The sequence below is a fragment of the Muntiacus reevesi genome, chromosome 1 (assembly GCF_963930625.1).
Source record: "Muntiacus reevesi chromosome 1, mMunRee1.1, whole genome shotgun sequence".
NCBI lineage: Eukaryota > Metazoa > Chordata > Mammalia > Artiodactyla > Cervidae > Muntiacus > Muntiacus reevesi.
Window position 1 is genome coordinate 141260307 of NC_089249.1, and position 27443 is coordinate 141287749.

The following is a 27443-nucleotide window of genomic DNA, read 5'->3' on the forward strand; positions in this document are numbered from 1 at the left end:
GATCATAGAGAGATACAGTAACCACTAAAATGGAAGCTGGAGCTACTAAGTAGAAGAGCAAGATGAAAACATTAATATTTGATATATAATACAAAGAAATAATTACTTTGAAGAATAATGTATCTAGGTATAACGCTACAGAGACTATCAATAACTGATCTACTTTTAAAACTTAAAATTATCAATTCTCCATTAATTTTTAAAAGTTTGTTAATATCCAACTTCAAGATTTCCTTTAAAGCTACAGTAATCAAGAGAAGTGTGGTACTGGTGAAAGATGAGACAAATAGTTCAGTGGAATAGAACAGAGAACTCAGAAAATACCCATATATTCAACTGATATATGACAAAGGGACAAAGAGAATCAAAATATTATATCGTTAAAGTTACAAGATGACTGCATCTCCTTAAAACTAACACTCTATATTATGTGTTATCAATCTTCTAATCAAAGTTTAAAATTATAAATCAACATGTATTTCTTCTTATTGATTACACTACATAAACCTTCAGTTAAAAATACTGTTAATCAGCTACACTCTAATACAAAATAAAAAGTTAATAAAAGAGATTTTTAAAAAAAAACTTTATATTAATAACATTTCTACTTTACTTGCTCTTTAGAAAAACAGATTTATCAGATTCCTCCCTAGGTCACTGACTGCCAAGACCAAGAGGATTAGGACACATTACTTACTACTCCAGTGACAGCAACATGTGAGTTAATCTCTCTCCTGACCACACAGTTGGCTATGGTTTTCTGGCTTTCTCCTTTGACCTTTTAGTCCTCAGCTTAAATACACAAGATCTACCCTATTTTCAGTCTTCTCCCAAGCAACAACTGACTTTGCCTCACTCTCAGGATTTTTCTTTGCCCATTTTAGTATTTTTGGCTTCTATACATCCATGGGTGGACTTTCTTAATTCAATCAAATACAAAAAACAAAATAATTCTTAACATACATAAACAGCTTCCTGGAAACCTCTTAATTTTTAGTGGAACTCTAGCCTGTTAGCTCTTTGCTGCCCTCTCCTGGGCATAGTTTGGTTCTCGTCACTTCAGCCTTTACTATCGAACACAGTAATTGTGAGTAAGTAATTTATATTTTCTTTTAACTTGAGTACTATACCAACTACCAATTTAAGAAAAATAAATGTTTAATTTGTTATTATCTACAAACAATGCTACTATTTTTAAACTGTCCTAACTGCTATAATATTCGATGGAGAAATTTGATATTTCACTTCTTAAGGATGAAAGGGTATATATATGTATATAAGACACCCATTAAGGAAAAATGCTTACCTCTGCAGACAGCCCAAGCATCTTCGTCACATTTCTCACCGCTTGTTCTCAATTCAAAAAAATTATATTCTTCAAGACTAAGAAGACCATTTCCGTCTAAATCAATTACTTCAAATATGTCTGATAAAGTTGACCTAAATTAAAAAAAAAATAGCAAATTATTTGTCTCTAAAGCAACTAGATCGAAGGTTTTGATGAGGATAACTTTCAAAAGGAAGTAATATCAAGGCATTAAACAATGTTTGTGATTAATTCATCTATGAGACAGAAACAGACTCACAGACACAGAGAACAAACTCGTGGTTGCCAAAGGGGAGGGAGAACTGGGGAGGGCTGGATTGGGAGTTTGGGATCAATACACAACAAGGTCCTATTGTATAGCACAGGGAACTATACTCAGGATCTGGTAATAAACCATACTGGAAAAGAATAAAATAAAAACAGTATTTGTGAATGATAGAGTTAATGTATCCAAATATACATTCTCTTTTGTCTAGCATTACATGATATAATCAAGCTTCTAAAGCAACCACAGCATCTCAACATGTAGTAGGAACTCAAACAGAAGTTCCCATTTTCTTTTCACCTATCTCCATCTACTTTCTTCCTCTCTGCTGGTAGCTAGATCTTACTTAATACATATGTAGAAAATGGGAGAACTACCCTATTTGGATTTCATATTAGACAGTTATCTAAGACAATTAGATAGTTGTCTAAGGACCTATTTCTAGTGGAGGAGAAATCAGTAAATTTGTAACTGAAGTTGACTTGCCAACTATATGGAATGCAGAAATAAATGGTAATCCCAGACCTATGAATAGAAGGTCACAGTCAGATGCCAGGTGGATGAGTTGAGCTACTGATCAGAAACTGGGGCTGGGGTTTGTAGCTAGCCAAAGGAAAGGATGGAAGGCAGGCTACTGATACATATCCGGCCTAGTGTTATATCTCTAACTTTAATAAACAAAACTTACCTAAATTCCTTTGTAAGAAATAATTCCCCTGTTTCATCTCTATATACAAGTTGGGCTTCTTCTGTTATTGGTTTTATTTCTTTTCTTAGCCTGCAGCCAGTTGTGGAAGGAACTAACCAGTAAATTCCAGGTCCTAGTTCACCAGTCCACCCAAACGTCTTTTCTCAAAAGAATTTTTAAAACAAACAAACACCATGAATCTTAATGACTTTTAATCTTTCTTACGAAAGAGAAGCATTAGAAACAGTTTTTTATTTAACCAATATTCACCAATTCTATTATGGTTCTATCAATGTTTTACAGGCTTCAAATTCTTTTTGTTGATGCTAAATCTCGTAATATTAGATGTACTTCTTTATATATTTATAAAATAACTAAAATTATAATAGGTTAGAAGTTATATAACTTCTAAATCTTCCCAATATTCTTCAAACATGCCAGTGATGCACTTAAGGGGAATAGTTTTAATTTTTTTGGCTGTTTTTAAAATGGGGTGTTGGATAATCTTGGTACCCATACTCTTTCATACTGAATGATTATAGCATGAAAGATAATGTGTATTTGGAAAAGATCTGCTATCTTTTATGTAAATTTCTGGTATATTTTATGTAAAGTTACATAGTTTATATAAAATTAGTGACTATTAATTTAATATACTCACTTGAAGGTAGTGGACCTTATGAAACAAAGCAAATTGTGATTCTATAAAATTTTCTAGAATTTAAAGTATTTTCAACATTTAATAGCATTAAGGGAATTCACTAAGTCCTAACTAAAGTTTCTAAAATATAATACTATGTACTTTATCCCTTAGTATTAACAACTAGTTACGAAATATTTGTTATACTGAAAATGGTCTTTAATAAAATACTATTTTGAGTTTTGACTGTGATGCAAATATTTCAACAGGAAACAAAGAGAAAAACTTTAAGTAATTTTTCTGGGTTACAGTTGCCTAATATGATTCATATTCCACTCAATATCACAGTAATCCAAGTCTATGCTCTGACCACTAATGCTGAAGAAGCTGAAGTTGAACGGTTCTATGAAAACCTACAACACTTTCTAGAACTAAAACCCAAAAAAAGACATCCTTTTCATTATAGGGGACTGGAATACAAAAGTAGGAAGTCAAGAGATACCTGGAGTAACAGGCAAATTTGGCCTTGAGGTACAAAATGAAGCAGGTCAAAGGCTAACAGAGTTTTCCCAGGAGAATGCACTGGTCATAGCAAATACCCTCTTCCAACAACACAAGAGAAGTCTCTACACATGGACATCACCAGATGGTCAATACCAAAATCAGACTGATTATATTCTTTGCAGCCAAAGATGGAGAAGCTCTATACAGTCTGCAAAAACAAGACTGGGAGCTGACTGTGGTTCAGATCATGAACTCCTTATTGCCAAATTCAGACTGAAATTGAAGAAAGTAGGGAAAACCACTAGACTATTCAGGTATGACCTAAATCAAATCCCTTACGATTATACAGTGTAAATGATAAACAGATTCAAGGGATTAGATCTGATAGACAGAGTGCCTGAAAAACTATGGATGGAGGTTCGTGACATTGTACAGGAGGCAGCAATCAAGATCATCCCCAAGAAAAAGAAATGCAAAAAGGCAAAATGATTGTCTGATGAGGCCTTACAAATAGCTGAGAAAAGAAGAGTGGCTGAAAGCAAAGAAGAAAAGGAAAGATATATCCATTTGAAAGCAGAGTTCCAAAGAATAACAAGGAGATAAGAAAACCTTCCTCAGTGATCAATGCAAAGAAATGCAGGAAAATAATAAGACTAAAGATCTCTTCAAGAAAATTAGAGATACCAAGGGAACATCTGGTGTTGGAGAAGACTCTTGAGTGTCCTTTGGACAGCAAGAAGATCCAACCAGACCATCCTAAAGGAAATCAGTCCTGAATATTCATTGGAAGGACTGATGCTGAAGCTGAAATTCCAATACTTTGGCCACCTGATGCGAAGAACTGACTCATCTGAAAAGACCCTGATGCTGGGAAAGATTGAAGGCAGGAGGAGAAGGGGATGACAGAGGATGAGATGGTTAGAAGGCATCATCAACTCAATGGACATGAGCCTGAGGAAACTCTGGGAGTTGGTGATAGACAGCAAGGCCTGGTGGGCTGCAGTCCATGGGGTCGCAAAGAGTCAGACACGACTGAGTGACTGAACTAAGCCAAACATTTCATGCAAAGATGGGCACAATTAAGGACAGAAATGGTATGGACTGAACAGAAGCAGAAGATACTAAGAAGAGGTGGCAAGGATACATAGAACTATACAAAAAAAATCTTCATGACCCAGATAACCACGATGGTGTGATCATTCACCTAGAGTCAGACATCCTGAAATGCAAAGTCAAGTGGGCTTTAGGAAGCATCACTACGCACAAAGCTAGTCAAGGTGATGGAATTCCAGTTGAGCTATTTCAAATCCTGAAAGATGATGCTGTTAAAGTGTTGCACTCAGTATGCCAGCAAATTTGGAAAACTCAGCAGTGGCCAGAGGACTGGAAAAGGCCAGTTTTCATTCCAATCCCAAAGAAAGGCAATGTCAAAGAATGTTCAAACTACTATGCAATTGCACTCATCTCACATGCTAGCAAAATAATGGTCAAAATTCTCCAGGCCAGGCTTCAACAGTACATGAACCGTGAACTTCCAGATGTTCAAGCTGGATTTAGAAAAGGCAGAGGAACTAGAGATCAAATTGCCAACATCCGTTGGATCATTGAAAAAGCAAGAGAGTTCCAGAAAAACACCTACTTCTGCTTTATTGACTATGCCAAAGCTTTTGACTGTGTGGATACAACAAACTGTGGAAAATTCTTTAAGAGATGGAAATACCAGACCATCTGACCTGCCTCCTGAGAAATCTGTATGCAGGTCAAGAAGCAACAGTTAGAACTGGACATGGAACAACAGACTGGTTCCAAATAGGGAAAGGAGTAAGTCAAGGCTGTATATTGTCACCCTGCTTATTTAACTTATATGCAGAGTACATTAACTGAAATGCCAGGCTGGATAAAGCACAAGATGGAATCAAGACTGCCGGGAGAAATATCAATAACCTCAGATATGCAGAGAACACCACCCTTATGCCAGAAAGTGAAGAAGAACTAAAGAGCCTCTTGATGAAAGAGGAGAGTGAAAAAGTTGCCTTGAAACTCAACATTCATAAAAAAAATTAAAAAAAAAAAGAAACTCAACATTCAGAAAACTTAAGGTTATGGCATCTGGTCCCATCACTTCATGGGAAACAGATGAAGAAGCAATGGAAACAGTGAGAGACTTTAATTTTGGGGGCTCCAAAATCACTGCAGATCGTGACTGCAGTCATGAAATTAAAAGACGCTTGCTCCTTGGAAGAAAAGCTATGATCAACTAGACAGCATATTAAAAAGCAGAGACATTTCTTTGCCAACAAAAGTCCATCTAGTCAAAGCTATGGTTTTTTCAGTAGTCATGTACGGATGTGAGAGTTGGACTAAAAAGAAAGCTGAGCGCCAAAGAATTGATGCTTTTGAACTGTGGTGTTGAAGAAGACTCCTGAGAGTTCCTTGGACTGCAAGGATATCAAACCAGTCCATCCGGAAGGAAATCAGTCCCAAATGTTTATTGGAAGGACTGATGCTGAAGCTGAAGCTCCAATACTTTGGCTACCTGATGCAAAGAACTAACTTTTGGAAAAGACCCTGATGCTGGGAAAGATTGAAGGTGGGAGAAGAAGGGGACAACAGAGGATGAGATGGTTGGACAGCATCACCGACTCGATGGACGTGAGTTTCAGCAAGCTCTGTGAGTTGGTGATGGACTGGGAAGCCTGGTGTGCTGAGTCCATAGTGTCGCAAAGAGCTGGACACGACTGAGCGACTGAACTGAACTCAATATGATTCAAATATAAATATATGATTTGCAATTCAGATTTCATTGACTGAAAATAAAAGTTTAATTCATTGTAAAAGAATTCACTATTTGTATGAAGTAGCCATATTTGTAAAAATCCAATGTGAACAAAAACACTGGAATTTTACTATTATTTATGTAATATGTCCTATAAAACAAGATGATAGAATCCCAGATAAACCTACCTTATACAAAGTCTTTTCCATCATAGGATATTTATAATGAGTGCCAAGACATTTGTATAGGAAAACATTTTATTTTCCTATTGTATGAAAGAAAGCAAAATGGCATCCCTATGTACCTTCTAGGTGCTTTCTGGAGCCCAATGGCTTCCTATAAAACCTAGGAGTTGTCTCTGTCAAATATATTAAACCTAAGCATTTTCTAGTTGTGTATAAAATAAAAGTGAGTCACTCAGTTGTGTCTGACTCTTTGTGACCCCATGGGCAATATAGTCCATGGAATTTCTTCAGGCCAGAATACTAGAATGGGTAGCCTTTCCCTTCTTCAGGGTATCTTCCCAACCTAGGGATCGAACCCAAATCTCCTACATTGCAGGCGGATTCTTTACTAGCTGAGCCACAAAGGAAGCCCATATATAAGGAAATAGGTATTTCTGCTTCAGCACAGAATTTATTGTTGTTTAGTGGCTAAGTCATGTCCAACTCTCTTGTGACCCCATGGACTGTAGTCCACCAGATGCCTCTGTTCATGGGATTTTCCAGGCAAGAATATTGTAGTGGCTTGTCATTTCCTTTTCCAGAGGATCTTTCTGATCCAGGAATTAATTCTGTGTCTCCTGCACTGCAGGCAGATTCTTTACCACTAAGCCACTTGGGAAGCCTTAAATGCAAAACAAAGTTGCTCATCCAAATTCTCGATTCAGCCCTGTTTCTGCCCTCACAAGTCAGAGGAATGATAATCATCCTAAAGTGACCATGTCCTATGTCGGATTATAAGAAGAAACCCAATATAATTGAGGGCTATTTTGAAAACTAAACATTGACCAAACGCATCTTTTGGAAGTCATAATCTTTTGGATTGGCCAGATGTAAACTGATATTCATGTATGAAAACCAATTCTCACTGTTTCCTAACATACATTCTCTGATGAACCTCCTTATCTCCACGTATAAACTTGAACTGCCATAGCTGGCAAATGGACAGTCTTTCATGGGCACAAAACTCTTCTTAAAGAAAATAACTGTGAAACTAAAAGTAAAAATCCTTTGTAAATATGATATATTACAGATAAACAGAGGAGTAAACAGTAAAGAGGTAAATAGAAACTCATTCAAGTTTTACTATAGGCTTGCTATGTACTAAGATTTTTATATATGCAATATCATAAGAAAGTGATTTTAAACAAAACAAAGTGGGAAAGGTATTGTTTGAGACAATGTTTTATCTTGAACTTAACTATGTAGTCAGTTTTGGAGAAAAGTCTAGTCAAAACATTAACTTTTGTCATTTTATTTGTTTCTTGCCTGTAACTATTCTTGTCTGTTAGGAAGCCGACAATAAAGACTTTTATATAACATTCCATCAGGGAAATGTCTGTCTGTTGCTGGGCCTATATAAAGATTAAATATGATACTGCAGTAAGCTCTTGAATAGTATTATTCATGCTACTGTGTAGCAGATGTATTTTGTATTCCTCATAAAATAAATAGCCACATTTATGTATCTGCCTCACATATTTGGCCTCTGAGTAAATATATAATTAGAAAAGATCAGAACAACCCCATGGGCAACATACAAAATCATTTGAAAGCATTGCTTCAGATCAATCTATTTTTAGACCCTATGAGGAAAGCCTGAAGATATGAAGTTTTTCTTTTTTGCAGTAGTACTAAAAGTAAGACAAACATCTAGAGGAACTTTTTCAAAGTTGAACTGCTTGAATTTAGGGGAGAAAATTCCCTGGCATCGATCATTTTTATTGAGTATAAGAAAAAAATGCTCACATGTGGGGGGCATCAGGGTATTAGAAAAAGGGGAAAGTGAACTATAATGTCACATACAACGTATAAGTTATAAACTCAAGGCTGCCAATAAATCTTCAATTTTTAAATCTCAGAAAATTAAAATCCTTCACAATTAATAAAAATATATGAATAATGATAAGAATTGTATTTACCTTAATTGAAAGGGAAGAAAAAAAGGTTAAAGATATATAGAAAAACTATTATTTTCCCCAAACTTGAGATCATATAATACTTTTAACTATACATTAGAAAATAAACATGTATACTTCTCTATTTCGTAGTTCGGTAAAACACAAGAGTTGCAGACTTGCTTGACTTTCATTTTCCTTAAGAATATACAAGGCAGTATCAACTGACAACCAAGGGGATGGTTTTCCTATAAACAAAAAACCCCAAACATCTTAAAATAAGCAATCATTTCTTAGATCTTTCCTATTTTAAAAAGAAGTTAATGGTTTCTTTCCCATTTGAATTATTTTTTTTTTAAATTCACATTCATTTTCATATGTAAACATTGAAAGACATTTTCAATAAGACAGGTAACTATACAAAGTGATCTTGTTAGAAACATTCTCTATATATACACCTCGAAAAATCATAAATTTTTAAAACTCATTAGAGAGCTAAGATTGCAACGCAACCAAGTAGACTGAAATCCAAGGAAAAACAACCCTTTCAAGAAGTGATAAGATGCAAGTACTGGTTTACCTGTAAAGGAGCACAGGATGAAAAGACGTTAGACATCATCTATATGATTTTAACTCCAAAACTCATATTCCCTGATAGACTTTTCCTGGGAACGTAAGACCCATATATCCAACTGCCTATTTGACATTTCTACTTGGATTTCTATGTGTAAAACTGTCCAAACACCTGAAGAAAAGAACTGTCCATCTACTTCTATCTCAGGTAAGGGACAGAGAAGAGTATCTCAAACCAGTTGCTCAACCCCCCAAATCCTGGAATCATCTTTAACTTCTTCCATCTCTCACATGTCATAAACAAGCTTCAGGAAATGCTATGGTTTGACCTTCAAAATACATCCAGAATCTCTACTTCTTATCTCCTTTGCACCTCCATTCAAAGCAAAAGCATTCTTTGCTTTCTCCTGAGTATCCTTCAATCTATTTTCAATATACAACCTGACTGCTCTTGCTAAAGTGTCAGAATATGTTCTGTCTCTACTCAAAATCCTCTAACAGAGTTGCAAGTTGCAAGAAAGTTGCTCCCACCCTAACAATGGGAAAAAAAATGCACAAACTACAAAATCATAGCATTTCTTAAACCCATCAGATATGAGGTCACAGGATAACCATGCAGTCTGAAATCCAAGGAAAGACAGACCCTTCTAAGGAGGGATGAGACGCAAGCATGGCTGATCTGTGGTGGCAGACAGGAGAAGATGTCAGGCATGTAAGTGGAAGAGAGAGAGCAGAAGAAACAAAGATGCAACATTTTTTAAAAACAATGACCAACATAAATCCAAGAAACTCAGGGCTCTCTAATAGGATAAATACCAAAAAAATAAACATAAACAAACAACTACTTGAAAACCTCTCCAAAATTCAAAAACAGCATCAACAAGAAAAACAAAAAACATCAAGACACATATTCAAACTACTGAAAATCAAAGATGAAGAGAAAATCTTGACAGCAGCCTCTTCAGGGTTTTTCACTTCTACTTCTCTCAGAGTAGAAGTCCAAGTTATGGACCTTTAGAACATTATGGCAAAAAACAAAACTCTACCTGATTTTGTCCTTGTTTCTCCCTTGTCTTCATCTCTTACCACTCTCTCCTTCCCTACTTCATTATAGCCACTCTAGCCACCTTGTTCTTCTAACACCAGGTGCACTCTACACCTCAGAGCCTCTGAACAGAGGATCCCTCTACCTGCCCCTCGCTCCCACTCTTCATCCATCCTTCCGCCATCCCCTACATCCACTAAACTTGCTCCCTTGCCTCCTGTGGAAGACAGCAAAAACGGCTCTTCCTGTCTGTATCCACAGCCCTTTGCAGTGTGATTGTGCAGCTCTCCCATTAAGAGATCAAATCTATTTCTCCACCTTATAAATCTGTACCTGCCGTGTGAGCTGCTGTGAACACCACAGAATAACAGATAACTCTGTGCCGGCTCTGAGCCCAGGACTATGGTGCTTCTGCTTTCTCTCTCAGAGTCCTGTTATGTCTGAGGCCCACACAAAGAAAAGAGCCCAATCAAGGTCAATTAAAGCCAGCCACCAGCTATCCTGCAGCTGATCACAGAGGTATGGGTGAGCTCTACAGGAAAAAGCCAAGCCCAGTTCAGACCAAAAAACTGCCCAATAGACCGCTCATGAGCAAACAAATATTTAATTATTTTAAGCCACTGAGTTTTTGGGGTAGTTTATTACACAGCAGTTGACAATTAATATATCTCTTTCAAAGTCTGCTCAAATGTGAACTTCTAACGAAGCATACACTAACTACTCTCTTTCAATGGCAACCCATATTCCCTCAGCATTCACAATGCCCCTTATCATCTGTTTTTCCCACAGCATTTATCACCTTCTAACACACCATGCAACTTGCTATTTATTATATTTATTATTTATTGTTTATTTCCTCTATTAGAATGTAAGTTCATGAGGTCACACTGTCATGTATCTTAAGCACCTAAAGTGATACTTGGTTTATGAGGTCCTCAAAAAATAATTGACAAATAAATGAATAAAAAAATTTATAACAATACAGAGAATTAACAACTATATTAACTTTGTAGATTTGATACATTTATCTGAAAAATTATTATTGTAATTATCATCTAAAAGTATCAACTACCAAATGTTCTCAGCGTCCTATAAGATACACAGTGAAAACTTTCAGTATCTTTACTATAGGAGGGAAAAATAATGTAAGGGGGAAGAATCCTCTAGTAAGTAGATGTTTATATGTAAACATAATAAGAGGAAAATAAAGACTGATATTTAGAATAGTCAACATTAAAAGGATACCTAGAGAAACCACACATACAAGCCATTTTTCACTAAAACTTATGTAATAACCACTGTAGATACTAGGAAATTACTAATTTTTATCTATCATTGGTGTACAGAAAAGTATTACCATGGATACAAAAATTATTAAATAAGGACTAAGTCATATGACATAGGACTTTGAAGGTATTAAAAAATACTTGCAGCTCTTATTTGTCCCAATTATGCTCCTACTGAAGTTCTCTCATGTATATTCATTTAAAAAATTGATAAATGGAAAAAGCAAAGGATTAATTAGTGGACAAAAAGTTAATCATATGTCAAGAGGAAACCAGGTAACATTTTGTTCTTTGCATAATATGACAACACAGTCAATGTATAAATGACTTTCTTTCTTCAAATGTATGTAACCACATGTTTCTTACTTTGAATAATGTGATGACATAGTGTATAAACAACTTTCTTTAAATGTATGTAACCATGTTTCATAGGCAAATCCATTTTCTTCACTAACTAGAACCATCAAACACTTACATAAGTATTTTTAAAGCTGGCACAGAGTGATTTTTTTTTTAAATATAGAAAATTTAAACTTGCCTTCAGCTTGACTCAGGCTTAATGGCTTAATTGTTATATAAACCAGGGATCTCTGAGCTATTTGCATCTTGTATTGATGACTAATGATTTCACCATCTTCTTCTAAGAAAAAACAACCTTTTGACTGTACACAATGCCACTCCTGGAATAAACAAAAAAATTTTTTCAAAGAATATTCATTACAAGTTTCCAGCATGAAGAGCAATGAAGAAAAACCTAGGGAAGATATAAAAAGAAATGTCAACTAGAGCCAATGCTGTCCAGGAATTTGTGACATCTTCAAGAGGCAGCATTTAGATAACAAAAAATTAGGAAAAGATATAATAAGAGAGGAGAAATATGAAAAATACAGTTCATGAGAGTTGGAGAAGTACTGAAGCAAAGTAATAAATAAACATGCTGCTGCAATAATCAGGGTGAGGTTAGTGCTTAGAGCATACTAAGAATGAAGAACTAAGGATTGTTAAAACTGATATGTTGAGAGAAAAAGCAATAGGACTTTATATTTAAAAGATAAACTATGTGACAACCAAAATACTTGTTTCAAGTCTAGGTAACTAAAACACTGAATTCACTTTACAGCTATAGCAAAATGCTGATAAATACTAGTTTTGAGAAAGACGTCTCTAAATTAGCTCTAGAGGGACAGGATGCATGGGAGGTGGGAGGGAGACTCAAGAGGGAGGGCTGTGTGTATACCTATGGCTGATTCATGCTGATGTATGGAAGAAACCAATACAACACTGCAAAGAATTATCCTCCAACTAAAAAATAAATGAAAATTTTAAAAAAGAAAATATACTTAGGGTAGTAAATTCAAAGTTTTTATAACAGTGAAATTCAAAGCTGGGCTTCAGTCAAAAGTTCAACTATTAATGATGAGTAAGAGTATGTATCAGTTCAGTCATTCGGTTGTGTCCAACTCTTTGCGACCCCATGAATCACAGCACGCCAGGCCTCCCTGCCCATCAACAACTCACAGAATTCACCCAAACTCAAGTCCGTCAAGTCGGTGATGCCATCCAGCCATCTCATCCTCTGTCGTACCCTTCTCCTCCTGCCCCCAATCCCTCCCAGCATCAGGGTCTTTTCCAATGAGTCAACTCTTTGCATCAGGTGGCCAAAGTACTGGAGTTTCAGCTTCAGCATCAGTACTTCCAATGAACACCCAGGATCATCTCCTTTAGGATGGACTGGTTGGATCTCCTTGCAGTCCAAGGGACTCTCAAGAGTCCTCTCCAACACCACAGTTCAAAAGCATCAATTCTTCGGCGCTCAGCTTTCTTCACAGTCCAACTCTCACATCCATACATGACCACTGAAAAAACCATAGTCTTGACTAGATGGACCTTTGTTGGCAAAGTAATGTCTCTGCTTTTTAATATGCTATCTAGGTTGGTCATAACTTTCCTTCCAAGGAGTAAGCGTCTTTTAATTTCATGGCTGCAATCACCATCTGCAGTGATTCTGGAGCCCCCAAAAATAAAGTCTGACACTGTTTCCACTGTTTCCCCATTTCCCATGAAGTGATGGAACCAGATGCCATGATCTTAGTTTTCTGAATGTTGAGCTTTAAGCCAACTTTTTCACTCTCTTCTTTCACTTTCATCAAGAGGCTCTTCAGTTCTTCTTCACTTTCTATCATAAGGATGGTGTCATCTGCATATCTGAGGTTATTGATATTTCTCCTGGCAATCTTGATTCCAGTTTGTGCTTCATCCAGCCCAGCGTTTCTCATTATGTACTCTGCATATAAGTTAAATAAGGAGGGTGACAATATACAGCCTTGATGTACTCCTTTTTCTATTTGGAACCAGTCTGTTGTTCCACGTCCAGTTCTAACTGTTGCTTCCTGAGCTGCATATAGGTTTCTCAGGAGGCAGGTCAGATGGTCTGGTATTCCCATCTCTTTCAGAATTTTTCACAGTTTACCATAGACTTTCAATTAACCTCCTTGTATTTATTTACATTTACCCAACTGGAATGATAAAGGATATTAATTTAGAATTACAGAATATTAAAGGTAGAAGTCTAAAAAGCAACTCAACAGTATAGACTTCTCTTTTAACTGATGAATGTCTAAAAAATAAAGTGATATGCTTAATTCACAATTCTCATTGATTGTAAAACTATATCTGAACCTAGGTTGCCCTGCTTTCTCTCCAAACTACCAGCTATATTCAAAATTCTTTTTTTCCTATATTTAATATCTGCCATGATTTTTAATCTAATATTTAACATTTTAATGACTTAAAACTTCATATAACAATTTATGAAATTATTATAAGTATGATAATGCATTATTCAGAATTATACATATATTGATGTGTAAATATAATTACTTGGTTTTCTTACTAAAAAACCAGATTTTAGTAGCTAAAAAATTTCTTTAATTTGTGTTAGAATTATGGGTATAGCTGCCTCCTACCCTTAGGTTAAAAAAATGTTTAAATGAAACTAAAAAGCAGTGCACCTTGCCTGGTACATTGGTCCTATCACTTCACGGCAAATAGATGGGCAACAATGGAAACAGTGACAGACCATTTTCTTGAACTCCAAAATCACTGTGGACAGTGACTACAGCCATGATATTAAAAGATGCTTACTTCTTGGAACAAAAGGTATGACAAATCTATTCAGTGTACTAAAAAGCAGAGACGTTACTTTGCTGAAAAAGCTCTGTATGGTCAGAGCTATGGTTTTTCCAGTTGTCATGTACGGATGTGAGAGTTGGGCCATAAAGAAGGCTGAGTGCGAAGAACTGATACTTTCATTCAAAGTGTCATGCTGGAGAAGTCCCCTGGACAGCAAGGAGATCAAACCAGCAAATCCTAAAGAATATCAACCTTGAATATTTATTGGAAGGACTGATGCCGAAGCTGAAGCTCCAATACTTTGGCTACCTGATACAAAGAGGCGACTCACTGGAAAAGACCCTGATGCTGGGAAAGACTGAGGGCAGAAGAAGGGGATGACAGAGGACAAGATGGTTGAATGACAAGATGTGGCATTTGGGAAAGTCAAAGACGAAGAATTTCTCCATGTGCTTATGGTATTTCTGGCTGACAGGAGATGTTTTTATAAAATTTAGCTGGGGAGTGAGTTAAAATTTTTATAAGTCTTTGCTAAATTCTAATTTTAGAAAAGGTATAGAAGAGGATTTATAACTTTCTTTGAAAGACATCAATCTGAATATAATACAGGGTTAAAAAGGCTAGAAAATGGTAAGACAATAGCATTATAAAATAGAAGAAAGCCAAATGCCATACTATATAAATCAATCAAAGTTCAATATGATAATCAGATTATTTTAAATACTAAATAACACCATTAGGAGAATTTTTATCTCTCTTGTTTCAAGGGAAGAATTCAAATTCTTTAGATCTGTCAGAGTTATTAAACAGGCAATGCTTATTCAACCCCAAATTTCCTTTAAAACAAATAGACTTTCAATCACACAAAGCTTTTTCTCTAGGACCTACACTAAGATGTTATAAATTAAAAGAAAACAAGTACTGACAAAATATCTGGCTCATTCAAATAAATCAATTTGAAAGGATTATAGATTAAGTTGACAGTTTGAGTGTTATGAGAAAAATCAAAGAAGGTTCAGTTTAAAAAATAAAATGTTAGCATGCTACAGTAGGAAATCCCATGTATAATTTTTGACAATATAAAGCAGAAACAAAACAGTAGCTTGTAATTCTTACACACGGCATAAGGTGGTGCTATATTCTACCAATTCAAGTACATATAAAAGGAAAAAATTCATTTGTCATACACAAATATTATTCCATTCACAATGTATAAGGAAATGCTTAAAAGCATAAATTAAAAATAATAAAGTTGAAAATTCTAGCTATCAAAAACTTAAATTTATCAGTAAAATTATATTTTTCCTGAAGTATTGCAGAGAATTGAATTTGTTTTGACATATAATTCTGCCTCATTAAAGGTTGAGGTGAGGCAGAATTATTAAGCAGTCAGTTCCCCATGTCTGCATGCATGCTGTCGCTTCAGTCATGTCCGAGATTTTGCAACCGCATGGACTGTAGACTGCCATGCTCCTCTGTCCATGGATTCTCCAGGCAAGGACACTGGAGTGGGTTGCCAAGCTCTCCTCCAGGGGATCTTCTTGAACAGGCATCAAACCCACATCTCTTATGTCTCCAGCATTGGCAGGCAGGTTCTTTACTACTAGCGACCCCTGGGAAGCCCTTTATCTGCTATAACGTAAGGTAAAGTAAGGTGAAGTCTCTCAGTCGTGTCCGACTCTTCGCGACCCCACGGACTGTAGCTTAACAGGCTCTTCCATCCATGGGATTTTCCAGGCAAGAGTATTGGAGTGGATTGCCATTTCCTTCTCCAGAGGATCTTCCCAACCGAGGGATCGAACCCAGGTCTCCCGCATTGTAGGCAGACACTTTATCATCTGAGCTACCAGGGAAGTCATTTCCTATAGACTTGCTATAGACTTGGCTCTATACAAGAGGAACTTGTATGTCGTCATCATCATCACTGTTGTTTCTTATAAAAATACCTTATATCATATTATTAGAAGGCTATTTGCTGTCTGTTAAGAAAAGTAAGTAAACAGACTGCTATTAAACTTTTTTTGTTATTAAAGAATTACAAACTGTACATACTTAAAAACAAGAGGTTAAATAGATGATTTATAAGGGGAAAAGTTGATAGTAGGATTGCCAACCTAATCAACAAGTTGAATTGATCAACATTTTGAAAATGAGAGACTTTAATAAGAAAATTATTATTTGGAGCTTTCATAAAAATTAAGTTAGACAACCATTTCAAGATTAAAATGCTTATATTTTTCTTGTTTTACATATATAGACATACATAACTTACATGCTATACACATATTATATGTAAAATGAGCTTCCCTGGTGGCTCAGATGTTAAAGAATCTGCCTGCAGTGCAGGAGACCTGGGTTTGACCCCTGGGTTGGGAAGATCCCCTGGAGAAGGGCATGGCAACCCACTCTAGTATTCTTGCCTGGAGAATCCCATGGACAGAGAAGCCTGGTGGACCACAGTCCATGGGGTCGCAAAGAGTTGGACACAACTGAGTGAGTAAGCGCATGGCACACACATGTAAAACATATGTAGGCATTTCTAACTAGGAGTCTGCATATAATACTGAATCTCTGGAATTTAAAATTCATGACTTTCTCTAATTTTAGCCATGACTGTCAACTGAAGCTATTCTCTCAAAGAAAAATTTCTGACATCCCCTGTACATAATAAAATCTAAAGTAAACATTTAGATAGAATTGAGGACTGAGAAAAGAACAGTGATACAGTACCTATGTATAGCATACAGAAAGTAGTACATGTATAGTTCCTGTGAAGGTTATATTTTCCTCCTTCTTGAAGGTTGTAATTCAAGTCTTATATCATTTGTGTGGATTTACAGTTTATAATCTGGCTTATGTGTACCCCATTACAATAAATTTCTAATTTCTGAAAAGACCATTCTTATCTGTCCCAATTCCATACTTCTCCACTACACATAAAATTGAGGTACTAAACTTGTTTAAAATAGATTTAAAGTACTTGAAGAAAATTTAATAATTCTCTTAGTAATTTATTCTACCAATCTCAATTAAAACAAATTATAAAATAACTATATTCCTAACCAAGTACTTTTTCGAGTTGTTGTGAAACTTAAGAAGCATATAAAATTTAAGAAAAATTTAAAAGTAACCTCAAAGTGAAATGCAAACAAAGAACTAAATTCTGCTGAATAACAAAAGGATCACAGATTTTTCAAAAAAATCATTTCAGCTCATGTAAGAAACATTAGAGAATACAAAACAGTAGGCAATACCAAGATCAGGAAAAGGAAAAGAAAATGTCAGGTAAGAAATATGAAAGTCATGAAGTATTTCCAAAAGACATTAAATTTTATATGAAAGTCACAGAATTTACAAGTTGACAGAATGCCTTCTTCATTCAATCATTAAATTCTCTTACTACCTCTCACCTAATTCCTAATACCTAAATACCTTTCCTTGTTCCTGATGTCATTAGATGCAAAAATTTAGTCTTCTGTTATACAGTCACTATGGCCTACAGATTAATTTTGGCCTTGTCTATTACAGGAGTCCCAGCCCCCAGGCTGCAGAGCAAGAGGTGAGCAGCAGGTGAGGGAGCAAAGTTTCATCTGTACATACATCTGTATTTCCAGTGCTTCCCTATCGCCTGCATTCCTGCCTGAGCTCTGCCTCCTGTCAGATCAGCAGCAGCATGAGATTCTCATAGGAGAGTAAACCCCAACCCAGAGGTCAAGCTGGAATATCCCGATAGCCAAAGAATAGAAATAAAGTGCACAATAAATGTAGTGCACTTGAAACATCCCGAAACCATTCCCCTCCCGCCCTGGCCCACGGAAAAATTGTTTTCCACGTAACAGGTCCCTGATACCAAAAAGGTTGGGGACCACCGGTCCATTAGATCTGTCCCTTCCTTACTATGTTCAGGTACTACCCTTGGCCTAGCTGTCCTCTATCATCCTCTCAATAGTCTCCCTAATTTGAAGTCTCCATACATAATACAGTAGTAGAATAACTTTTCTTAAATTATCTTTCATCATGTCATCCCCATATTAAGACCTGCAGTAATTTCTTTGTTCCATAATAATACTGGGCTTCCCTGATAGCTCAGTTGGTAAAAATCCACCTGCAATGGAGACCCCAGTTTGATTCCTGGGTTGGGAAGATCCGCTGGAGAAGGGATAGGCTACCCACTCCAGTATTCTTGGGCTCAGCTGGTAAAGAATCTGTCTGTAATGTTATCCCAGTATTCTGGCCTGGAGAATTCCATGGACTGTATAGCCCATGGGGTCGCAAAGAGTCGGACACGACTGAGCAACTTCACTTTGGGCTGCCCTGGTGACTCAGACAGTGAAGCATCTGCCTGCAATGTGGGAGACCTGGGTTTGATCCCTGGGTCAGGAAGATCCCCTGGAGAAGGAAATGGCAACCCACTCCAGTACTCTTGCCTGGAAAATCCCATGGATGGAGGAACTTCGTAGGCTACAGTCCATGGGGTTGCAAAGAGTTGGAAATGACTGAGCGACTTCACTTTCGTATAATAATATTAATGACAATATTATTTATTAAAGTAAAACTATTAATACATCCCTGGCACTGTGATAAATGGTTTATATATGTCAGGTGTTTAAATCTTTTAAAAACACACTAAATATAATTACTTCCAATTTATAGATAAGGAAACTAAAATTCAGAAAGGCTGCTGACTACCTTATCAAAGGTAACACAGTTATCAAGTAACAAAGCTAAAATTTAAACACAGGTCTGTCTATTCTAAGGTTTTAGCCAGCACCTTAGAACAGTGCTTGGCACAAAATAGTCATTCAATAAATATTTGTTGTCGTGGGAATTCCCTAGCAGTCCAGTGGTTAAGACTCTATGTTTTCACAGCTTAGGACTTGGGTTCAATTCCTGATCAGGGAACTAAGATCCCATAAGCTGTGAGGCAAGACATAAATAAATATTTGTAGAATAAATGAATTAATAAATGAAATACTATGCTACACTAACTTGGTATATTGTTAATAATGAAACAGAAATTTTCATTTTTTTATTCAGGGCCCACTACACTAAAAATAGTTTGCATTGTTACCCTTTTACTGAATATTTGTTGAGCTGAACTAAATTAAAGGACCAGTATTGGTGTGGGCCCAATTAATAACGGCATGAAGCACAGAAAAAGTTGGCCTTAATATAACCCACATTAATATTTAAACTTTTCTTCATACTGGCTAAAATTATATTTATGTATATAATTATACCAGGTAAACAACAATTATTTAACTAAGTTGATTTCATTAGCATTTATTTATTTTCTCATTTAACTTTCTGTCTTCTATTTTTTTCCCCCATTTATAAGTTGGAGGCTAATTACTTTACAATATTGTAGTGGTTTTTGCCATACATTGACATGAATCAGCCATGGATTTACATGTGTTCCCCATCCCAATCCCCCCTCCCACCTCCCTCTTCACCCCATCCTTCTGGGTTTTTCCAGTGCACCAGCCCCGAGCACTTGTCTCATGCATCCAACCTGGGCTGGTGATCTGTTTCACCCTCGATAATATACGTTACGATGCTGTTCTCTCTAAACATCCCACCCTCGCCTTCTCCCACAGAGTCCAGAAGTCTGTTCTGTACATCTGTGTCTCTTTTTCTGTTTTGCATGTAGGGTTATCGTTACCATCTTTCTAAATTCCATATATATGTGTTAGTATATTGTATTGGTCTTTATCTTTCTGGCTTACTTCACTCTGTATAATGGGCTCCAGTTTCATTATCATTAGCATTTAATTTAGTTGCAAAATACAGAAAGCTTCCATCAGTGGAAAATAATATTGTTGGAACACTAAATATTGTGTGTGAACATGTTGGACATGCACACCAAATTGCTTAGGGTGTACAGATTCCTAAACAGTCTGAGCAAAATTCCTTTGAGATAATGTTTTAAAATTTTAATATAGAACAAATGTCACTGTCTAGCAATTTAAAGATATAAGGGACTTCAGAGTTCAATAACAAATACAGAGTTGTTATTTGAAACAAAAATGTAGCTCTTGAGAACAATCAGTTCAGTTTTCTAACAGCAGTTATAGTATGTGGTCATAACCATTTTCCCCCCTTTTACAGAGGTCCCTAGGTACACATTTTTAATGTATCCTAGCAGTTTCCAGTTAATGTTTTATATTTCTGTAGCTATTATTTTCTGTTGAAAGAAAACTAGTAAAGGTTGAGTCTAGAAAGGGAAAACAAAGGAAGAAGATCAATATTAACACTCTACAAATATTGACTTAGCAAAGTGATTTTGCTGTCTTTCTCTCAAAGGAACTTGATATTGAATGAATGATTTATTTATAAGAAGCACCTATTAAAAAGTATTTGTTAAAACCAAAAAGCTGCTTGGCAAAGTACATAATTGCATAATCTCTTCATCAAGTTCAAAAATTGAAGAATCATTATTTTTAAACTGAAGTCCTTTTAATATTCCTATTCATCATTAAACTTATTAGAATTGACTTACAGGTAGAAATGCTGCTATCTCCAAAAATCCTCAAAGAATTACTTCATAAACTTTACCTATTCTCTGTAAACACTAAATGGTCATTAATAAATTTAATGTCAAATTTGTTTTCAGAAAAAGCTGTATCCATTCATTTAAAATACTATACCTTTATTGAGTGTGGCTCAATTAACTTTGAGTTTTGATTACTATCAGCACCCATGGTAATTGTGAAGGAAACAGATGTTTTGAACTGTCTAGCTATTGCCAGTGAAGAATTCCTGGTGTCACCTGTAAGAAGTAATAATTATTTAGTCTTGCATTATGAAAAGCTTTCAATAAGAAGTCTGTTTCTAAACACAGTGTAGTATGAAAGGACTATGTATTAATTTCATTCTCTTTGTTCTTCCTATTGAAATAAACTCAAAAAATTTTATAAGACTTTAATGGCTCTTTGTGATTTTAATTTATGATCTACTAATAAGATTTGTTTAATTTAGAATTTATGACCTACTAATAAGATTCTTTATTTAAATATGTCATCTTTTGGCCTGAAGTTTTAGTTTTAATAAAACATAATGAGCATAGCCAAGTCAAGTTCCATAATAAAATTTTACTTTACTAGATTTTTATAGTTAAGTGAGTCTAGAAACAGTAGCTATCAAAAGTTGGGTTTTCATTTATCACTGATAAGCTAAGACAGAAGGAAAAATTTATCTGACTATGATCCTTAATTCTTAACAGAAAAGTAAATACCTTTATTTGAGAATGATTCCTGATCAGTTTTTCTTATGATTCTAGGTGATGCTTTTGGTACTGGTGATGGGTCCCTTTTAGGGGACCCTTCCATGTGGCTTCCAAACTGTTGACACCTCAGTTTACTGTCAACCTCCAATTTTTCTAGAGCAGTTTTGAGACACTGTTCATTGGTTGCCATATGTAATTTACAAAACTACAGGAAACAAAAACGTATTCCAGTGGATAAAACATTCAATCATACATTTGGGAGGAGAAAATGTACATTAGTAGGCAAGACTGATAGATGGAATATATTTCCTATTGAACTAGGTTACTCATTTTATTTTCTTGAATCAGATTGACCACCCTCAAGTGCCCTAGTGAAATGCAGCCATAATTCAATGAGGAGGCCATACCCTGAATGAAAATAAAATGTTACACAAAGAAAGGTGATTTATTATTATTTTTTTACAAGACATGTGTAGACTTGTATTTGTTCTAAATAATTTTTATGATTCTTCCACTCCTGAAAAGGCATATTTCAGAGAAGAGAATGTGTGTTTGTGTGTGTATGCACATGCATGTGTTTTAACTTGATAATATTATTTTTAATGTAGTCATCAGGTTACAATTGGACTGGAGAGACTAAATTTCAAGTAAAATTCGTACATAGATATATCATTGTCAATATTTAAATGATATGCCTCTTTAAAAATACCTCTTCTATCCAGTAAGCAAATTTACGTCAGAATGAGCTTACGTACCTTGATATAGTCAAATTTGCCATCTGCATTTACATCAGCCAAATTTATTATGGCATTTACTTCTTCTCGAGTCATCTTCTCACCTTTCTGGAAGAAAAAAGTATTTAAAGCAACATGACAATTACTTTGTCATATGTGGGGAGAATGGAAATTTTAATCTTTTCTTTAAGTAAGTTTGAATACATGTTTCATTAAATATCTCAGAATGAGCATAATGTCAAGCAAGAATGAAACTGTTACATAAAATAAAATTTCACAATTTTATTAAATTTTATAAAAGTGTATAAAAACTGAATTTCAGTTTACTAGATTTCAAATATATATATATATATATATATATATATATCATAGATTCAGCAATAACTACTATTAATTTTAGAGTAAGAATACTTTCTCATGTTGTGTCAAGAAGCAGAATGGTTTCTGAATCTCACTTATAATTTAGTTCTCTTTTACTTATCACTGATTTACAAATGGTCTGGCAGGAAAGAATTGCAAAGGAGCACAAGGGGATTACAACATAAGCTCAGTCTTATACTTTCTCTTTTTTTTCAAAAAGCACGCTTCACACAGAAGGATCCTTAACTATTTTACAGACAATATATAAATGATTCATTTCACCTGCCAGTGAAATAGTTACTTCTCATGTGAACTTTGGTAGCCAAAGCTACATTCCAAGTTGTTTTGCAAAATAGGCATATTATAAAGCTGTTTGACAGATCTTACCTTTGTTAGAAGTTTATAAAGATCAGTGTGTGAAATAGAGCCATTATCATTTACATCTAATTGCTTAAATGATTTTAGCAATTCTGCTTTTGAGGTTGGTTTTTCCTTTCTTAAAATTATACAAAAATCATCAAAATTCAGTTTGGCAGTTTGAGGAGTCCAATACTTATTAATGGTCTTTTGGGATGGATTTCTTCCTGCATGCTGAAGAGCTGCCCAATAAAACAAGTATTATTTGTTACAGTAACATCTGGAATTAGTATTTTAAGTGTATTTTTTCTTTAAATCATTATACATTATGTTATATAAAAGTACATGCGTACCAATACATTACCTTTGGTGTTGATAATCTAGTGAAATCAATACATGCCCGACTTTCAAATATGAAAATATACATATATGCTATTATACCAGCTACAAATTCTCAATATATTAATGCCAGAATTAAATAGGTTCTTCCCATTCCGACAGTGTTCCCAACTTACATAGTTTAATTAATTGATAATATCTGATTTACCTCATAAGAATGCCTGGAGAAAAAATACAGATTAAAAACAACCATTCACTTAATTGTTTTGAGGACATAATAAAGAAAATGAATAATTTATTATTTTTCTGGTTCAACAAATATTTTAATTATGAGGAAATCATTAGTTTGAGAATATTACTGTCAATGTCATGATGTCTAAAATGTTCATCATTGTTGTTCAGTCACTAAGTCACATCCAACTCTTTGCAACACTATGGACAGCAGCCCACCAGGCCTCCCTCTCCTTCATTATCTCCTGGAGCTTGCCTGAGTTCATGTCCATTGAATTGGTGATGCTATCCAAACATCTCATTTTCTGCCACTCTCTCCTCTTTTTGCCTTCAATCTTTCCCAGCATAAGGGTCTTTTCCAATGAGTCAGCTCTTTGCATCAGGTGGCCAAACTACTGGAGTTTCAGCTTCAGCATCAGTCCTTCCAACACATATTCACGGTTGATTTCCTTTAGGATTGACTGGTTTGATCTCCTTGCTGTCCAAGGGACTCTCAAGAGTCTTCTCCAGTACCACAGTTCAAATTAAAGTATCAATTCTTAAGCACTCAGCCTTCTTTAAGATCCAACTCTCACATCTGTACATGACTACTGAAAAGACTACAGCTTTGACTCTATGGGCATTTGTCGGCAAAGTGATGTCTTTGCTTTTTAATATGCTGTCTAGGTTTGCCATAGCTTTCCTTTCAAGAAGCAAGTATCTTCTCATTTCATAGCTGCAGTCACCATCCACATTTTGGAGCCCAAGAAGAGAAAAATCTGTCACTACTTCCACTTTTTCCCCTTCTACTCATTATGAAATGATGGAACCAGATGCCATGATCTTTGTTTTCTGAATGATGAGTTTTAAGCCAGCTTTTTCACTCTCCTCTTTCACCCTCATCAAGAGGCTCTCTAGGTCGTCTTTACTTTCCGCCATTATGGTGGTATCATCTGCATATTTGAGGTTGTTATTTCTCCTGGCAGTCTTAATTCCAGCTTGAACTTCCTCCAGCCCGGCAATTCACGTGATGTACCCTGCTTAAAGTTAAACAGGAGAGTGACAATATACAGCCTTGTTGTACTTCTTTCCGAATTTTAAACCAGTTATTCCATGTAAGGTTCTAACTGTTGCTTCTTGACCTGCATACAGATTTCTCAGGAGGCAGGTAAGGTGGTCTGGTATTTCCATCTCTTTAAGAATTTTCAAAAATGTTGTGATCCACACAAAGGTTTTCGTGTAGTCAAAGAAACAGAAGTACGTGTGTTTTTGGAATTCCCTTGCTTTCTCTATAATCCAACAGATGTTGGCAATTTGATCTCTGGTTCCTCTGACTTTTCTAAACCTAGTCTGTACATCTTGAAGTTTTCAATTCAAGTACTGCTGAAGTAGCTTGAAGGATTTTGAAAATAACCTTACCAGCATGGGAAGTGAACAAGATTGTTTGATAGTCTGAACATTCTTTAGCACTGCCCTTCTTTGGAATTAGGATGAAAATTGACCTTTTCCAGTCTTGTGGTCACTGCCAAGTTTTCCAAGTTTGCTGGCATATTGAGTGCAGTACTTTAACAACATCATCTTTTAGGATATGAAACAGCTCAGCTGGAATTCCATCAACTCTACTAGCTTTCTTGGTAGTAATCTTCCTAAGGCACGCTTGACTTAAGACTGCAGGATGTCTGGCTCTAGGTGAGGGACCAAACCGTCACGGTTATGGTGGGCCATTAAGACCTTTTCTGCACGGTTCTGGGTATTCCTGCCCCCTCTTCTTAATCTGTTCCGCCTCTGCTAAGGTCCTTTACATTTCTGCCCTTTATCATGCCCCTCCTTGCATGAAATGTTCGAGATTTCCAAATTTATTGAAGAGCTCTCTAGTTTTTCCCATTCTATTATTTTCCTCTGTTTCTTTGCACTGTTCATTTAAGAAGCCCTTCTTATCTCTCCTTGCTATTCTCTGGACTTCTGCATTCAGTTAGGTATACCTTCCCCTTTCTCCTTTGTGTTTCACTTCTCTTCTTTCCCCAGCCATTTCCTCAGACAAACACTTTGCCTTCTCACATTTCTTTGGAATGGTTTTGGTCACTGTCTCCTGTACAATGTTACAAACCCCCGTCCATAGTTCTTTAGGCACTCTGTCTACCAGATCTAACCCCTTGAATCTATTCACCACCTCTAATGTATAATCATAAGGGATTTGATTTAGGTCATACCTGAAGGACCCAGTGGTTTTCCTCACTTTCTTTAGTTTAAGTCTGAATTTTGCTATAAGGAGTTGATGATTTGAGACACAGTCAGCTGCAGGTCTTGTTTTTGCTAACTGTATAGAGCTTCCTGTCTTTGGCTGCAAAGAATGTAACCAATCTGATTTTGGTATTGACCATTTGGTGGTGTCCATGTGTAGAGCTGTCTCTTGCGTTGTTGGAAAAGGGTGTTTTTTCTGTCCAGCTCTGTGAAAATGGATGTGTAACTCTTTCCCACAAGTGGCAGCTCAAACGCTTGTTGCTATCTTCAATAATAAAGTACTTTTTAAATGTACTATTAAGTTGTTTAAAAGATCAACTTTCTCAGAATAAAATTATGCCAAAATTATGTACTAGTTAGACATTCCCATATCTAAGAAATAGGTAAAATTTAGTAAATACTAATCTAACTTTAGTTTTAGAATTGGAGCTCACTATTAAGTCCAATAACAATGAAAAGGAGAAGGGAGTGGCAGAGGATGAGATGGTTAGATAGCATCACCGACTCAATGGACATGAATTTGAGCAAATTCCAGGAGATAGTAGAGGACAGAGGAGCCTGGCATGCTGCAGTCCATGAGGTCCCAAAGAGTTGTACACAACTTAGCTACTGAACAACAACAATGACAACAAACAGTGAAAAAACTGTGTAACTGTAGATGGGTAAAGGTTTACACCAAAATACTGACCTTTTGCCAGGGTTTATTTTAAGTTTTGATGTGAGTTTATAATACCTATATTACTGCTAAGTTGGGGGGACAAAAAGAAACTTTGGGGAAAGAAAAAGAAACTGCTTTATCCTATTTTGAAATGGAATGTCAAAGCACATGGTATGTACACAAGAGGTGGAAGGATACCAATGAAAAGCACAATAGTTAAGAAAGAGACATCACTGGTTCACAAAACCAGTTTTTTAAAATCTAGATTATCTGAAAGCAATCACTGCAATTTTACAAAGAATATTTCACAATAAAACCAAAAGCTGAAAAGGTATGATCCTCCCAGATAATTCTATAAGATTGATAGCACCTGAGTAAAACATAATCACTGATTTATTAATACAACCTAAATGCCATAGTAGCATAAGGCATATTAAACTTTTAAACTTAGTAAATTCATGATCTCAACCAACTTTCGAAAACACAGAAAAAACTCAAATTATAATTTATAATAAAATATAAATTGCAATGATTTAAAATTCTACATTTCCTAAAATGCACTTCCTCAAATAGAAATCTTATTGCATACAAGCCTAAGACCTTGTTGCAAAAATATGTCAGATTTTTATTTCAGGAAACTGCTTCTAAAGTTGATAAAATAACTCAGTTTCTCTACTCATAAAGTTATTTGCCTTGATGAAACTGACATGAGTACAATATTATCTGGTATTTCTGTTTACCACTCTCTCGAGACTAAAGACTACCAAGTCACTTTGACACACTTAGTAAGGACCAAATTCACTGGTTTGTGGGATATCTGCAACCAGAAGAGTTTAAAATATAATGGAAAACTCAACCATACAAAATCATGGGATGCATAAAACGCAGTTATCAGATAAAACTAAAAGCTGGTTCTTTGAGAAGATAAACAAAATTGACAAACCTTTAGCCAGACTTATCAAGA

At 35.6% G+C, this 27443-nt stretch overlaps 1 protein-coding gene across 1 annotated transcript in view; it reads right to left on the reverse strand.

Annotated features, from left to right (window-relative positions):
* The window catches only part of EFCAB7 (EF-hand calcium binding domain 7), a 52971-nt gene that overhangs the window by 14999 nt on the left and 10529 nt on the right, over positions 1 to 27443 (reverse strand). The window contains exons 3-10 of the mRNA XM_065911645.1: positions 23062 to 23273; positions 22336 to 22422; positions 21590 to 21785; positions 21003 to 21124; positions 11762 to 11903; positions 8458 to 8567; positions 2281 to 2438; positions 1307 to 1440 (exon numbers count right to left, since the gene is read on the reverse strand). Of these exons, the coding sequence (XP_065767717.1) occupies positions 1307 to 1440; positions 2281 to 2438; positions 8458 to 8567; positions 11762 to 11903; positions 21003 to 21124; positions 21590 to 21785; positions 22336 to 22422; positions 23062 to 23273 (1161 nt within the window). The remainder of the gene's footprint in view (positions 1 to 1306; positions 1441 to 2280; positions 2439 to 8457; positions 8568 to 11761; positions 11904 to 21002; positions 21125 to 21589; positions 21786 to 22335; positions 22423 to 23061; positions 23274 to 27443) is intronic.